This window comes from Python bivittatus, unplaced genomic scaffold, assembly GCF_059951505.1.
Source record: "Python bivittatus isolate LINGU-HERP-01145 unplaced genomic scaffold, Pbiv_v1 ctg000670_np1212, whole genome shotgun sequence".
In the NCBI taxonomy this organism is placed as follows: domain Eukaryota; kingdom Metazoa; phylum Chordata; class Lepidosauria; order Squamata; family Pythonidae; genus Python; species Python bivittatus.
The window spans coordinates 11,434,607-11,450,026 of NW_028277094.1; the positions used below are offsets into that span (position 1 = coordinate 11,434,607).

The window sequence follows — 15,420 nt, forward strand, 5'->3', positions numbered from 1 at the left end:
TGTACGGTGATTTCAGCCATCCAATAATAAGAAATGATGGCCTTTTATTTTCTTTCGCTTCCTTCTGGGCCTTTTTGGCCAATACGATATTTGTTCCCTTCCCTTAATCAGTATTCGCCAGGGAGATGCGCCTTCCAGAAACAGTGCAATCCATTGAATAACATGGCAGATTTAAATCTGCACGAAAAGCCCAAGGGAAATTAAGAAGACAAAACATTAACCACAGACTAAACATTAACATATATTAGCATTTTGATTACACCTGTAGAAATGTTAAATGGGCCTGGCTAATACTATTAAAAAGTTTATGTCCTATACCCCATCCTTTCCATGTAAGTTTTGAACATTTCCTTGGGTTAAAAAAAAGAGAATTCCATTAGCAGACTAGAAATACATGGGTTTGAGGGTCACCTTCTGGTAACTTTAATTAAATGAAAGGTGCCTATTTGTACTGCTGTTCTACAAACTTGTTGCAGGTTGAGAGCAAGGTAGAAAACAAGCTAGAAAGGGGACCGCAGCCGTATTCATCGATTTGGGCGTCTCTTCAACAGGGAAATGCTAAAATACTGGGGGCTTAAAGTAAAAATAAAGTTAACATAAGCTTGAAAAAGGAAAAAGAGGAACAATAGGTCATGCACGGTGGATTGGATTAACCAGCATTTCTCAACCTTGGCAACTTTAAGAGATGTGGACTACAATTCCCAGAATTCCCCAGCCAGCATGGCTGGCTGGGGAATTCTGGGAGTTGCAGTCCACACCCCTTAAAGTTGCTAAGATTGAGAAACACTGGATTAAACTTCTGAAAGATGGTCAGATTATAGTTAAGCAATCTGTATAGGATCATTTGCAGTAGAAAAACTTCTAAAAACTCTTCAGCCTGTCCCCCTGCCAAGGGGCTGTAAGCTTGGCACGCATTGGACCTTTGACCGGGGGAGGAGCATCCCTAGTGGGCGGGCAGAACAATGAAGTGGGTGGAGCCAGGAAACGTGGGAATGCCTTTGGCTCGATTAAACTGGAGTCGAATGAAACGCAGTTCCTGCGATGGCCCTTTCGCTCTTGACGTTCAGCCTTGCGATTGGGCAGCGACCTTCGGCCTGAGACCCTGTCCCTTCCCCATAGCCTTTGGTGGGCTAGTTGAGCAAAAGAGAACAAATAAGGGTGGACGTCACCAAGGATCATGAAACGCCGTCAGATGTGATAGGGCTGGAAAAGAGGGAGGCTTAGAATTCCGATTGTGTGGGATTGCACCAAGTTGCGCTCTGCAGGTTCAGAAAGCCGTTTTTCCCAGGCCCGGGGATGATGCAAAGATTCGGACGTTGCACGCAGAACATCCGTCTTATTGCTCAGGGAGCAGCCTTTCTCCCACAGGCCCTCAAGCCACCCAGTTGGACAAGTCTGGATTCTGGGTGGTTGAAAACACTCAGAGTACATTCAAGAGAAGCCAAGGGAAACCCACCCTGCGATGCCCGTTGGGCGATATTGAAAATAAATAGGCGTGTCTGGGTTCAGTGGAAGGGAGCCTACCTATGCAGAGGCAGTATACCTGCCAGTGCCAGATGCCCAGACCAACCTGCAGGATAAAGGTTGTCTCTTCCTGAGTGGTAAGTCGACCCTGCGGGTTGTAGGAAGTGGGGCAGAGGTGGGCACTTCTCTGACTCAGAAATATTCTTTGGCATATAACGAAGCCTGCGTCCTCTTTTTAAAAAGGAAAACCGAGCCCCCCGCCCCCCCGGCTGTTACTCTCTAGCGGTCACAGACGCACAGACATACTAATGGATCAGGAATGAGACGCCAAAGCCAAATTTAAGCCAGCTTCCTACTGCGACTGTTGCCATTTGGAGCAGGGAAGATGTTTGTGGGGCCTCAACATAAGATGAGCTTCTCTGCAACCAGGTTTTTGCCTGTGGCACTGCAGCGGCGGGGTGGGGGGCATGCAGAGAGAGAGAGAATGCGCTCCACCCCCCCCCCCAAAAGGGTGAAACTCAAGGGAGCAGCAGAGCAGCTGTGTATGCCAGGGGCCAAGGCTGGCCAGCAAGATCTCAGCCCATAATTAAGGCAGAGATTTCTTGACAGGGAGAATGAAATGTTGCAGAAACGCCTGCTATTTCACGGCGTCAGGAATGAGTATGTGGTATTCTGGATTTATGTGCCAAAACACACAGTTGGGGTGCTCGTGGTGGTAACAAGACGGGGTGGCCTCTTCATGGAAGAGAAAGAACAGCAGCTAGAAGACAGCAGAAGGGAGGCAAGAGAGAGGGGTGCCCACTTCTGACCTGTGCAGTGAGCATGCTAAATTTCTTCCCAAACCAGGAATCGGGGTCTGTAAGGTTGCCTTAGGCACAATGAACCACTGTTGGCTTGCCTGCTGTGGAGTGAGCACTTAGAGCCTGGGACTTGGTGTTATGTGGAAGGGGTAACCCTAAACCGTGATTGAGCATTACATTCATGTACACCAGGGTTTTTAAACCTTGGCAACTTTAACATGTGTGGACTTCAGTTCCCGGAGTTCTCCAGCCAGCCTGTAAATCGGTGTAAATCTTCTTAACTTCAAATTAACTGTAAACTTGATTTGGTTTGCAACTGCAAGACTCGGAAGAATATGGGCTTGGTGACCATCAGGCCTTGAAAAGCTGTGGAATTCCTGATTTGGGTTTTTTCTCTTCCAGATCAGCAAACTGTGTGGCCCTTCCCAGCAGAGGCAGCACCGATCAGCTTGGAGTCCCGAAGATCATGTTGCTGACCAGAGGATGATGGGCGCAACTCTGGTGGAACCCCAAGAAACCCTATCCAGTCGAAAGAGGTGAGGAAACCGAGATGGGCTCACGGTTTGAACTTTGCTGTGGGAACCTCATGTGTCCCATTGTATGCATGGATCCCTCGGGAGACCTGGAGCTTGACCTGGTCCTGAACGCCCTCACTGCTTGGTGGCTCGGCTGAGCGGGTCATCTGAATCGCGAAGTGGCTGAAAAGGAGTTGAGAACTTTAACTACAGGCCGTATCTGCGCTCTGGCCACTTAGCTCAACCAAGCCTCCGTGTGTTTTCTGAACCTGGGCTGGGAGCTAACTAGCCGTTGACTTTCTCGTTCCCCTCCAGACAGAGTTCGATCTTCTGCCCTCGCGCCGGGTCTCTGATCCTGGTGAAGGCTTCAAAAAAGGCAGAACCAGAACAGGAAATGCCAGCCGGGCAGCCTCACAGCCATGGCTTGGTTCCTGCCGGACATAAAGCGTTTCCCATGTCATCTTGTTTATTGCTAAGATGTAGGCAATAACAGACGTCCAAAAGCACCCATTGTGTAGCCTTGGCCTGTAATTAAAGTAGTCGTTTGTGGCCTTCCAGTTCAAATATAGCAGGGGAGTTTTTAAAAACTGGCGTTTAAGCGGTCAGGGAATGTGATCATTAGTGTCAGAAGTTCTTTGAGGAGCAAAGCTGCAATTTTCAGCTCAGAAGCCCCCCGGGCTCTTGTACTAACCCCCCGCCCCCCAGACTCTGGCTAAGATACTTATTCCGGCTCGCTTTCTTTCTGAAAAAGAAGGCGATCCTGGCTAATAGCATAGCAGCTGGTTCTGTGATTTGGGTGACTACGCGGATGGGCTCTTGTGCCCTGCCTGTGTTTTAAGCGGCATTCTGGAAGAAATCAAGGGCGACTTATTTCTGCCCATCTCGGTTTCATGTAGGTGTGTTCAGAACTGTTCCATCGGGTTATGCGGCCAGGATTTTTAAAAAAGAAAGCTAAACTAAAACTCCGCTGGAAAATTGGATTGCATCTTATCACGAAATACACCTTTGGGATGTAGTTTTAAGCTGGAAATGGTGTCCAGATCTGAAACAGCAGAACCCCTGTGGCATTTGGGTGGCCCGTCTCAACGATGAAGCTTTAAAGTTTCATGAATGTCTTAGAAGTCGCGTGACACCAAAGTTAAACAGATCAGGGTTGTTTGGCGTCTGGCGTGGAGATAATTTGAAGTTCCGCGGAGGAAAAGCTGGATGGGACCGTGGAAAGACTTTTTGTATTTTGATAAATAATTTTCGCCATCTGGGCGTTACCCTGCTAAGAACGTCTCTTGTTTTGTAAGGTCGGCTGATCTGTATGTTCCGTATTTTGTGTCCGTAAAGTTCTCTCCCTTTGCTCGTGCGCCGAAAGGAAGAAAGAACTTTTTCCTTTGAGAAAGATGAAAAAGAAGACTTGCTGTTTGCGCCCACTTGTGAAGCTGTCAAGTTCTACCTCTTTGGAACAGGCCTGGGGCTTGTAGCCGCCCACGCCGCACCCTGTCTTGGGAGTTCACGTGGGGATTTTGCTGTGAGAAAACCACTGGCACCAATTTAGCCTGAAATTCCCACAGGGCTCTTCTGGACGTGTGGGAAAGGCCACCGGGATGTGATGGTCAACCATATCAGTTTCACACAGTGAACCACAGTTCTCTTGAGACGCCAGGAAGTCCTTTCGCTCTGTGTTCCCAAAGACCATGAATGCCCCACTGATGCTCTTTGCAGTGCTCTGGGTGGCGGGTTGCAGCTCCCTCGTGTCTTTCCTGGCCATGATGCCCAGAGCGGCTGGAAATGGATGTGCAGTAACACCCAGAAGGCCACCGTGGCTTATCTGCCTCCCCATCCCCACTTCTCCGCCCCTCATTTGAAGTCCAGACCCCCCAATGCCCCTCATTAGCTAGATCTTATTTATCGCTGGGGAGACCCACTCGGTTTTGGCATCATTCATACGCTCGGCAACAAGGTGGGGTGCCACTTGCAGCCAACGCTGCAGACGGAGCTGTAACGTCTGTGTTTCTGTCCCTGCTTTTTGATTTCTAAGTCAGCTACGCAGCCTGCTGGAATATGGTGATAAGGGGGATCGCAAAGGCTGGTGTTTGTTTTTCCCCAGCCTGGCTGGGCCCTTTTACAATGCACGACTAATCCTTATCACAGTTTGCTTCGTACGGAAGAGGATGGACTGCCGCCTCTCTGGATCGTCTGCTGGAATAAACGACAGGAAGCAAAGGCAGAAGGAAACCGTAACCAGCTAACGTTACGCCGGTTGCGGCCAAGTCCTTGGGTGAAGAAAGGAGTGGCGTGTGTGTTTGTGCATGGGTGTGCTTGCGCGTGCAAGGTCTTTGCCTCCAAAAGAGCTATAAGAGGATCCTTGCAGCCGTGAGCCGGTAGGGGTGAAGCTGCACCGCTGGAAAGTTGTCCCCCTTCGCATCCTGAAGGCGCAGATGTCCCGTCGGCCCTGCTTGGAGGCGCAACGCTGATTTCGTGCTCCTGGGGAAGTCGCTGTCCTTGCTTTGCCCCCCACTTTGTATGCTGGCCTGATACAACCTGGTCAGGGGTGAGGTGCTGGCTTCCTCCCAGGCACCCTCTCCCGGCTGCCAGCGTTCAGATCACTCCCAGGGGCCGCGATGCGTTTTCTCCCCCGTGCAAATGCGCAGAGCATGCCGCCTGCTGCTTCCCATGAGGCCGGGGCATAGCTTTGAGTTGGGGGTTTATTTATTTCTAAGATTTATTAGTCGCCTGATAGCTAATCGTTGTCAGGAGGTTGTGCAACATAAGCATAAAATTCTGTCTCCAAGGAAAACGACGCAACGAAGCTGTCAGGTTGTTTTTTCTTCATCTGTTAAAACGCAGCAGAAGCTGGAGGGCTGAAAGGCAACCCCGAAATAGCGTAGCTGCGAAAATGAGAAACGAAGCAGAGGGGTGGAAATGTAAGAGGGCTCAGGCCGCTGGAAGGAAGATAAAACACACGTTTACCAGGCGGGGGATTTGGCAACTGGGCAATGCTCCCGAGAAGACCGCATCCCGTACATTTCGGCACGTCGGCGTATGCCATGCAGGTCTCAACGGCTGTTTTCTTTGACCCTTCGTGCAGTTTTTAATCCCGGGACCCAAACAGTCTTTGGAAATTCTCCACATGTTTTTGAGCAAAAAAAGATGGATGGGCAATTCCTTGGAATTTTTCCAGGGAAAGGAAAAATTCTGCCATTTACCCAGGAGAAGACTCCCTCTTAGTTGTGGCTGGAGAAGACCCACGGGGCGGTTTTTCTCCTGAGACCTTCTCTGGGGACTGAATGGAAGCAGAAGAAGCCAGGGACGCTGCAGATCTTGGAGAAGGAAGGACTGAGGGGCAGGACGCACCCGCGTGGTGTGGATTAATAAGCGCTAGGGTTCCGTGCTGCACCCAGGAGAATTTCTCCAAAATTGGTTTCTGAGCAGATTTCCTTTCCTTAAACTGAATGAAGAGGAGTGGGGAAAATGTTGGAGGATGACTCTGCCCACCCGTAATTTTCAGCATGTGAGTGATCCAGACAATGGATTTCTTCTTAGCTGGAAAGGCCCAGTACCCTCAATCTGCAAGGTTTTTCCATGATATGGTTTGCATAAGTGATTTCTTAGCTGGGTGGAAATTGGGTAGCTTATCTTTGGCAAATTCTTGCATGCTTTTTGTGCAAAATGCTGCATCCGTGAGAGGTAGAAAGTTCAGGAATTGCATTGATTAGCCACTTACAGAAGTGACTGGGGAGCATCCAGGACCACCTCTTAGTAGATTCTGGGCTCCACTTTCAGGTCGCCCACAGAAATTGCACCATTAAGTGAGCTGCAGAAATCCAGGGCTGTTATAAGTCTGCATAGGATCTTTCTCAATCATTCTACTCTGCTTAGTGGGGTTTTTTTAAAGATCTATTTTGTGACACAATTTTCTAATGTTGCCTTGATTCCTTCTCCAACTGGCTAGCTTATCCGTAAAATAAAATAAAATAAAATAAATTCTAGGCTAGATGTACCAATAGCGTTTATAAGGCAGTTTTTTGCATACATGCTCCTGGAAGAATATGCCACACCAGAAGAGCTGCTGTTTAAGATGTTGGTTGCATTGCAACAGATTAAACCCAATTGTCTTTTTGCAATGATCTGGTAAAATGTGCTTCGGAAACGCTGGGCAGATTTCTGCATGTATAGCAGTGTTCCAGTGCCACTTAGTGGCAGAGAGCAGCATTACACCACACCATTTGAGCATCAAATGTCCACCACAGCTACCATCTTTTAATGAGGAATGGCTGAATTCTCCTTGTCATCCCCAATAATCTGTAAGCCCAAATTGCTAATGACAGTGGAGCAGGTATGCAAGCTCTTTCTGGATGGCGGGGAGACACCTGCGTTCTCTCTTGCGGCCTGAGGTGGGCTGGTAGGCAAGGATAAAACAATTGCCTGGGTCCACTTGCAAGCCTACTTCTGCGTTTGCTTGTCTGCTTGTTGCAGGGAACTTGTCGCAAAACTGCGGGCCCACAGTGGCTTTTACAGCAGCTTGCCAGAATATATCTGCAGCCACAGTTCCACGGTGCAGAACAACACGTTTTGCTGGAACGGCCATGAAGTTGTGGAAAGGTAACTCCATCCATTCTCTTCTCCTTCCTCTTCCTCTAATTCCATGGCTGGCGAGCTTTCACGTTCCTTCTTTTCCACAAATCTGCTTTCAAGGGTGTAGGCAGGATGTTCCAGAAATGGGCACCCCGCCCCCAGAATGCCCCAGCTGGCCAATTGTAGATGGAAATGGCCATGTTCTGAGGACAAAATGCTCTCCTTTGCACATCCTGCCACAGAAGGAGTATCTTGGTGAAGGCCTCTGTTAGTTCCTGGGGGCTTCCAGGAAGAACCTGTCCTAATAGGACTTGGAATTGAATTGGAGGCTTTTTCCTCTCCAGAGCTGTATCTTTCTTCAACACACTCCTGAGACTCGGGGAAGCGACTGTCTATCTGTTTGGTGAAATGAGCCTCACCTTGACTTGCCCTGCTTTAATGCATGGTTGGGAAGACCTGCAGGGGCTCCCAGATAGGGTCCTATGTTTCTGAGCCTGCAGAATTAATATTCCAATTTCACAATCCCATTTTTGTGAACAATCCAAGTCTTTTTTCTGTAAAAAAAAAATCCTGCATGAAAACCATGTTTAGAGCCGTAGAATCTGGGCTCAGATTCTTTCTCCCCTCCCTGATATAACTGGGCTGATTTATAACTCTTGATTTCTAGCTAAGAAAAGACTTAACTGTCCTCAGGCCGCGTTGCCTCAGGTTCAGCGTGGCTCAAAGTTGAAAGCGTTTCGAAAGGAACTTGGTTTGGTAGCGCAAATGCACACCCATGTCTCTCTGACTGAGTTGCTGCCCTGAAGACATGTAGCAGGTGTTTGTAAAAGAAACACAATCCCCCTCCGGAATTTATTTGATTGAAGGCCAACATAAGATGAGTGTTTCTAACATAACTGCAATCTCAGACTACCTTCAGTTCTCCAGAACAACACAAGAACACCTCGGTATTTTTCTCCAGTGACACTTGAGCAAATGGCTTGGTTTAAAAGCAGCGATGGCCTGGGGAGCCAGTTCAGACACGCACAGCGTCTCTATGAGGTTGAGCAGCGTCTCTTCCAGACAGAAAGCTTTCTGTCCGGTTAGGTCCTCGGGGCCATTGGCTGTGAAATTGCAGAATCGTCGGAGAAACTCTTCTGTCCCCGTTAAGCACGCCAAGTAGGTATACAGGTGCCAAGGTGTGCAGAGCTGAGAGATTTTGGGCATCCTCAATCCCCAGTCCTGGTTCCCACATCTGTGTACAGAGATGATGAGTCTTCTCTAGTTGGAGAATTTTTCACCACGTCAGGACTTTCCCAGCACTTCCACCTCAAACCCTACAACCTGTTCAGATTCTCCAAGTTTCATAAGCTGCTTTGGTGAGAGTTTGTGCTTTGAGTCTCTTTTGAATAAGTTGATACAGTTGTGGGCAAAAGTATTCATAGACCGAAAGCAAACTGTCTGCTCTATTGATCGGTGTTTCTCAACCTTGACCACTTGAAGATGTGTGGACTTCAACTCCCAGAATTCATGGCTGGCTGGGGAATTCTGGGAGTTGAAGTCCACACATCTTCAAGTGGCCATGGTTGAGGAACATTGCCTTAAACAGTCTCACAATGTGATGTTACAGATGCACAATGGTTAGAGTTCATTACACAATACTATTTATACCAGTGTTCCTCAACCTTGGCAACTTTAAGATATGTGGACTTCAACTCCCAGAATTCCCCAGCCAGCATGGTTGGCTGAGGAATTCTGGGAGTTGAAGTCCAATATCTTCAAGTTGCTAAGATTGAGAAACACTGCTATTGACTGTGAAAGAAAGAAGGGTGGGTGTCATTTACTTGTGTCAGTTTCAACTTATTTCACAGCAAATTGAGATTTTTTGGGAAAAAGTGGTGGGGCACCAAAACTTTTGGCTGCATCTATAGGTGCGGTTCACTTTGGGGAAAAGAAAAAAAAACTTTTCATGGCACGTTGTAAGAATATGCTGGAGTTTCCAAATGGGAAAAACAGGGCAAAGGAGTGTAATTTATCTTAAATCTCCCATTTCTCTTCTTCATTCCATCGTTACTTTAAAAACTTTGATAAAGTTCCATAAACCTACGTGTTTTGCTCTGGAGAGGGAATGCTTTCTGATTTTCTTTTAATCCCAACATAGGCTCAGAGGCTTCTCTATATATACACACTATAAGCACATAAGGCTGAAGGTGGGTCTTGCTTGGCTCTCGTTGGTCCAAACCAGCAAACTCAGACTGGGTATGGAGACCCACCAGCCATCAGGTTAAACATCACTTTTTGCAAGGCCTGCAAAAATGATTGACCAGTTAATACATGAGGATTGTGTGTGCGTAGTCCAAGCACAGGGTGTTGGGCTTGCATTAATGTAGGGCCCTTCCAAATGGTCATATCCTAAAAGTAGAGGGTGAAAAAAATAGAGCATCCAGAATTTATTATTTATTGAACCAATTTATATAGCCGCCCATCTCGCCACAGGCGACTCTGGGCGGCGTACAACAAAGCTAAAAACGGTCAGTAAATACATGAAAAATATAAAAAGCAAAATAAAACAGAGAATAAGTATTTATTAAATATTATTGGTGAATGAATAAATTTATTTTAAAGCAGATAATCAATAAATTATTTGGTGGGTTGGGGACACATTTGACATCACGTGAATCTAAATCAGGGCTGCCAGATCTGGTCTGCAAACATCTGGACAACCGCAGGATGGCAGGAAATTTAAAACGGCAGAAAAGTTACCCTTCGCAAATTATCCAGTAGCTTCTTTCACCGCCCTCCCACCCGCCCAGCGTCTGGGTTTATGGAGCTTCACCGAAGTCTTTTAACTGATGAGAGAGAGAAAAGGACGCTTAGGAAGAATTACATTCTTTTTCTCTGTTTCCCCCCCATCTCCTGTGGCTGCTGCGTTTTGCAGCAAAGAAACAGTCTTCGCTTGTGGTTGTGCAAAAGCGTGATCAAGGCAGGGCACTACGCTGTTTGCAGCAGAGCAGAGGTTCCACCAGATGGCACCAGGGCAACAGCTGGCTGGCCTCAAGACAGTGGCCTACTTCAAAGCTTGCCTCCTCCTCCTCCCCCTCCCCGACCCCAATTTCAGCAGCACCCCTTCTCTTTTAGACCCTTCGGACCTTTTGAACCCTTTGCTGCACTTATTTTTTTCCCATTTCCACCCCCTTCTCTGATTTCTCCTGTCCTACCTTCCAAGGTTTCTGTTCTCCACGGTTGGAGAATCTCATGCCCAGCTCTTTGTCCACCCACTGCTGGGTGAATTAGAGGGGCAGGAGAGGCCGTGGATGATGGAAGTTGAGGTCCAACACAGCTGAGGATTTCAGAAGACGGCCCAGGAGTCAAAATATTTTAAGCTCCGCCTGATGGACCCCATACCTTCCTAGAGTCGAGGAATTCAGAAGGGATCCAACTTCAACCCTGTTCAGTGCAGGAATCCAGATTGAAGCATCTGAACAGACAGCTGGCCAGCCTCTGCTCCGACACCCACCAGTGCACCCTGATGCTCCAGGTTCTGGCTAATGCGGAGTGAAACGTGGTGATTTCCCTGCGCAGTTTTGCATCACTGATCTCTTGGGTCTCCCCCCTGCAGATACAGCCACCCGCCCACGAGGAACGGAGGGCGATCTCAGTTGGGACAGCACGAGGCTAAGGCCAAAGGACCCGAGCCCGTCATCAGCCAGATCATCGACAAGCTGAAGCACATCAACCAGGTGGGCACTGCTGCTTTCTCTTGGGTGTGGGAGCCCAGATGTGGGGAGAGGATCCCTGGGGATTTGGTGGTCCAGTCGCAAAGGCCAAGGAGAAGTGATTTGGGCTGGATTTGCACACCACACTCAGCAGTGATGTGGCGTGGCATGTGGACTGCAGGTTAATGTGCCGACTTGACATTGTGGTTTGTAAGCCACAGTTCATGGTTTAGCATCCTATGCAAGACTAGTCAACTGTAGTTTATTCAATCCTGGTTTAATCAACCCTCGCTTGGGGCAATGTGTCAACCCAGCAAGTGCCCAATTTACTTAGAAGTTTTGGAGGCTCAGCTGGGAGGAGCCTTTTTATCCTCAGCAGGTTTTGTGTTGCCCTTCTGAACACTTGGCACTGTGTGTGTCTGTGTGTTTGTGTGTCTGTGCGCACACATGCACATGTTACCTTGGCTACAGCAGCATCCACATTTGGAAAATGATTTTGCTATTCTGCAATTGCAGTGAGGAAGACAATTATGTTGGATTACTATTTAATGTTTAATACACATTAAATACTATTTATACCTCTCATAGACTACCTAGAATCTCTGGGAAGAATGTCAGTGTAGACATGCTTTAAAAGAAACAAGTAATAAATAACTAAGCAAAGGATGTGGGGGACAGCCTCCTTCTTGAAAAAGGGACTGATAAAATTAGAGCCCAGAATTTCCAACTTGCATACTGAGAATGCTGGGAGTTGTAGTCTTGGTGTATCTGGAGAGCTCCAAGTTTTCTTAAAACTTGTTGCATAAGTTCTCAATGTAAATGCTCACTAGGAAACTGTGGGTACACAACTCACAAGGCTGTTGTAGTGGGAACCAAATTGGAAGAGGGTGTAGCCATTTTGAAAAGAATGAAGAATGAAGAATGAAGCCATTTTGAAAAGAAGGCAGGTTAGAAATCAAATGAACGGCGTCCTTCCTTCCTTCCTTCCTTCCTTGCTTCCTTCCTTCCTTCCTTCCTTCCTTCCTTCCTTCCTTCCTTCCTTCCTTCCTTCCTTCCTTCCTTCCTTCCTTCCTTCCTTCCTTCCTTCCTTCCTTCCTTCCTTCCTCAGAGCATCTTAAAAATTCCTTTGAGGACCTCTGCTCCCTTCCCCCTTCAGTTCATGGATAGGATCTGAGTGAAAAAGTTGAAGTATGGTGGGGAGCTGGAGAAGACTAGAAGAGATTGAAAGGCATCCGGTTTGACCTGGAGCTACGTGCCTTTTTCCGCAAGACTACTTTCCAAATGATTTTATTTACGATTACGTCCAAAGAAATGTCTACCTATAAATGATTAGACTCTCCAGTTCCAGACCCCCTTCATAATAAGAGGCAACACGCTTCTTTCCAAATGTAGACACCCTCCCCCTAATTACCCGCCTTGGAAAAAGTAATTATAATAACCGTCCAAAGCGATCTGAGGGGAGGTGGCAATCTTTCATTCCCTTCCTGAGCGTGAAGAGAGATAAAGGGGGCTGGAGAGGCAGGAGGAAGGATGGGGTTAAATGCTTGAGATCAAATGCACAGTCTCCCTAATTTGCAATTCATAAGTCATTTTTAGGCGAGGGAAGTGAGCAGGGCAGGGCTGGGAGCAGGGCTGGGGAGGGAAATGCTTTCCCATCCAGAGGTTACGCTGCAGCTGAACTTGGAACATATTTCAGGCCCTCCATATCATGGCGGATCTTTGAGGGACAGACCAACCCACTTATGTCTTCAGGCGCAGCATCGGTCCTTCCCTTCAGATTTGCCATTTTAAAAAAAAAGCTTTGCGCGTGGTTCTGCCAAGATGCTAACAGTCTTGAATTCCCTCGCCCAGGAGGTGGGGAGAAAAAGCAACCGTGTGGGAATTGGGGATCTAGCAGCCCTGGGAAGCTGATAAGATGTGACTGTGCCCAAGTTCCAAGTCTGCGTATCATCCTAATTAATTTTATTAACGGGCCCTGGGCTTTTGTAAGTTATATCTGGCTGAGGAGGAAAGTTGTGAGCAGCGAGGGCCTTGGGGATCTTTGAAAGAGAGATTCCAGTCTTCGAGGGCTGCAGAGTTTATGGTCTCAGCCAACTTTCTGCCAAGCAGAAACGCAGCCTGGCTACGTTGGACTGCAACTTCCATCATCCCCAGACAGGCTGCTTTAAGGACTAAACCCTGGACAGGCGGGTTGGTCAAGTCAAGTCAAGAGGGGCAGTTATGTTGGGGTAGAGCACGTATTGGGGTATCCTGCCAGGAGCAACCCTTAGCAGGGTTCTCTGGATCTTGAAAAGCTAAGCAGGGTTGGGTCTGGTTAGAATTTGAATGGGAGACTCACAAAACCCTAGACTGCAGGCTAGACCAGGAAACTGAAGGACTAGCTACTTCCATATTGCAGGCTAGAGAAAGCACATGGACTAGGTGGTGTCCATAGGGTATGGTCAAAAAAGATGGCCGGCACGATGGTGTGATTGAAGTTCTGCCTGTTTTTTTAACATGCATTGTGGGTCGGATTTCTGCCCATTCCGGTCTAAAATGGGGGAGCATGTCCTGTTTCGTTCACTGGTCGAGGAACGGGAACAACCTGGTTTCCATTCCAAAAGCAATTTCTTTTTATAACAATCCATCTTTTCCTAATTAGGGTGCATGTGAGAACGGTAGCTTTCTAAAAATACACGGATCCATTTGGACACTCTGCTTTTTTGTTAAACGGTGCATGATGGATGGAAAAACGGACGTTATTAGGACCCACCAAATGTCATCCTCTTTGTTTTGCAGGCTGCTAAAAAAGAAGGTAGAAGGATCTCATTTTTTTCCTGCTGGGATTAACAGATCAGGAATCTTTCAGCCTAATCTGTTTTAAAGTTTACAGAAAAATCTATATTTATGGAAGACTTGGGTCCGGTTTTGAAAAACAAGTTAATTTATCACTCCCCCTGCTTTTTTAGAGATTGAGGCGTTACCAATTGGCCTTGGGGAATGTGCTACTATAAATGCAGATTCTTGTATATTTCTGGTCCATGTGGAAGGAGCAGTTCCCGCTGGACAGCTAGGGCGATTAATTTGAGAGAAAGGCTACGGCATCTGGGGGCTACACATAACGAAGTCTGAAATAGTGCTTTTTTAATTGTAAGGAGTCGCCCTGTTCCCCTTGACGTTTCTGAGAAGACTGAATCGTACCTTTCCTGTGCAACATCTGCAAAGCGGCTTCGTTCTCTTCTCCTCTTCTTAAAAGGAGGCTCTGAAGAACAGGGCTGAGAGACCAAAATGTTGCTGGGTTTGGGGAACCCCAAGGCTCCAGGTTTTTGAGCCCCTCCTTGCTACTCCTTTCTTGGCCCCACTGCTGCCCCATCTTTTTCCATTTACGTAGTGGCAGCAATGGCTATTAGTTGCCATCGGAATGATAAGGAAGTGCTGGAAGGAACCCCCTTTGTTTGGGTGAGTGAGTTTCTCGAGCGCACCCCTGACATTTCCAACAACTTCTCACATCTTCTGGGACCATTCAGTCATCCTTGTGCCACCCTAATGGTTATAAAGCTTTGCATCATTTCAACAAGGGCTGGGAGAGGCTGTGAAGATGCTACAGGTTGATGGTGTGAACATGACCGTTGTAGTCCTTAGCCTAATCAAGTTTCAGGATTTGTCATATGGTCCTAGAAGAAATCTTCTGATCATTTCTGTCCTCCTGCTAGATGCAGGACCAGTGCAGTCTTTATTCATATGGGGCAAGGGGTGAATCCTGTGACTTGCCCAAGGGGCTCTCATCCACTGGAGAAAGAGAAGAGGTTGCAAAGTTAGAGCTCTGTGCCCTCAGAAGTGTGGCTGATGTCCTCAACATTTGCTCCTTCACCAGCTGTGAAATGAGTATCTCTTTTCCCAAAGCTGCAGTTCTCTGAGTGCATGTTCTGACTCTAATCTTGTGGTTTAGGTGCTGTGTGTGAGGTCTTGTCATTTTGGTTGATTGTAGGTTGTTAATTGCCTTACTGTTTGGGAGCCTTTCTCCAGACCTTTAACATGATGGAGCAGGGGTGGGGTGGGGGGAGAGTGGGAATCTGTGAAGTGGGTGAAAAGCCCTTGGTCTGAACACAGGGGGAACCCACTCCAGAACATAATGCAGACCAAGCTGGATCTTAGGTTGCTGTTTTCATCCAAGGAACCTTATATGACTGGAATGCTGATCTCTCTAATTGACCATAGTTACCTTATTCTGCTTTCCTTAATTCACATGCACAGAAGCTGACAAGGAGCTGCTTTTCTCTTCTTCCAGCTAGTAGCTCTCAAAGCCTGTTCAAATATGAGTTTTTGTTTCTTGGAAATGAGGCATCAGGAGTAGAAGGTTGGGCCTCTCCCATCTCCACCATGAGTGAGCTGACCTGAATT

At 47.4% G+C, this 15,420-nt stretch overlaps 1 protein-coding gene across 1 annotated transcript in view; it reads left to right on the forward strand.

The window, feature by feature from the left end:
• GPC3 (glypican 3) overlaps positions 1-15,420 on the forward strand; it is a 105,788-nt gene that overhangs the window by 61,185 nt on the left and 29,183 nt on the right. Inside the window, exons 4-6 of the mRNA XM_088151700.1 lie at positions 2,667-2,800; positions 7,247-7,372; positions 10,944-11,064. Of these exons, the coding sequence (XP_088007826.1) occupies positions 2,667-2,800; positions 7,247-7,372; positions 10,944-11,064 (381 nt within the window). The remainder of the gene's footprint in view (positions 1-2,666; positions 2,801-7,246; positions 7,373-10,943; positions 11,065-15,420) is intronic.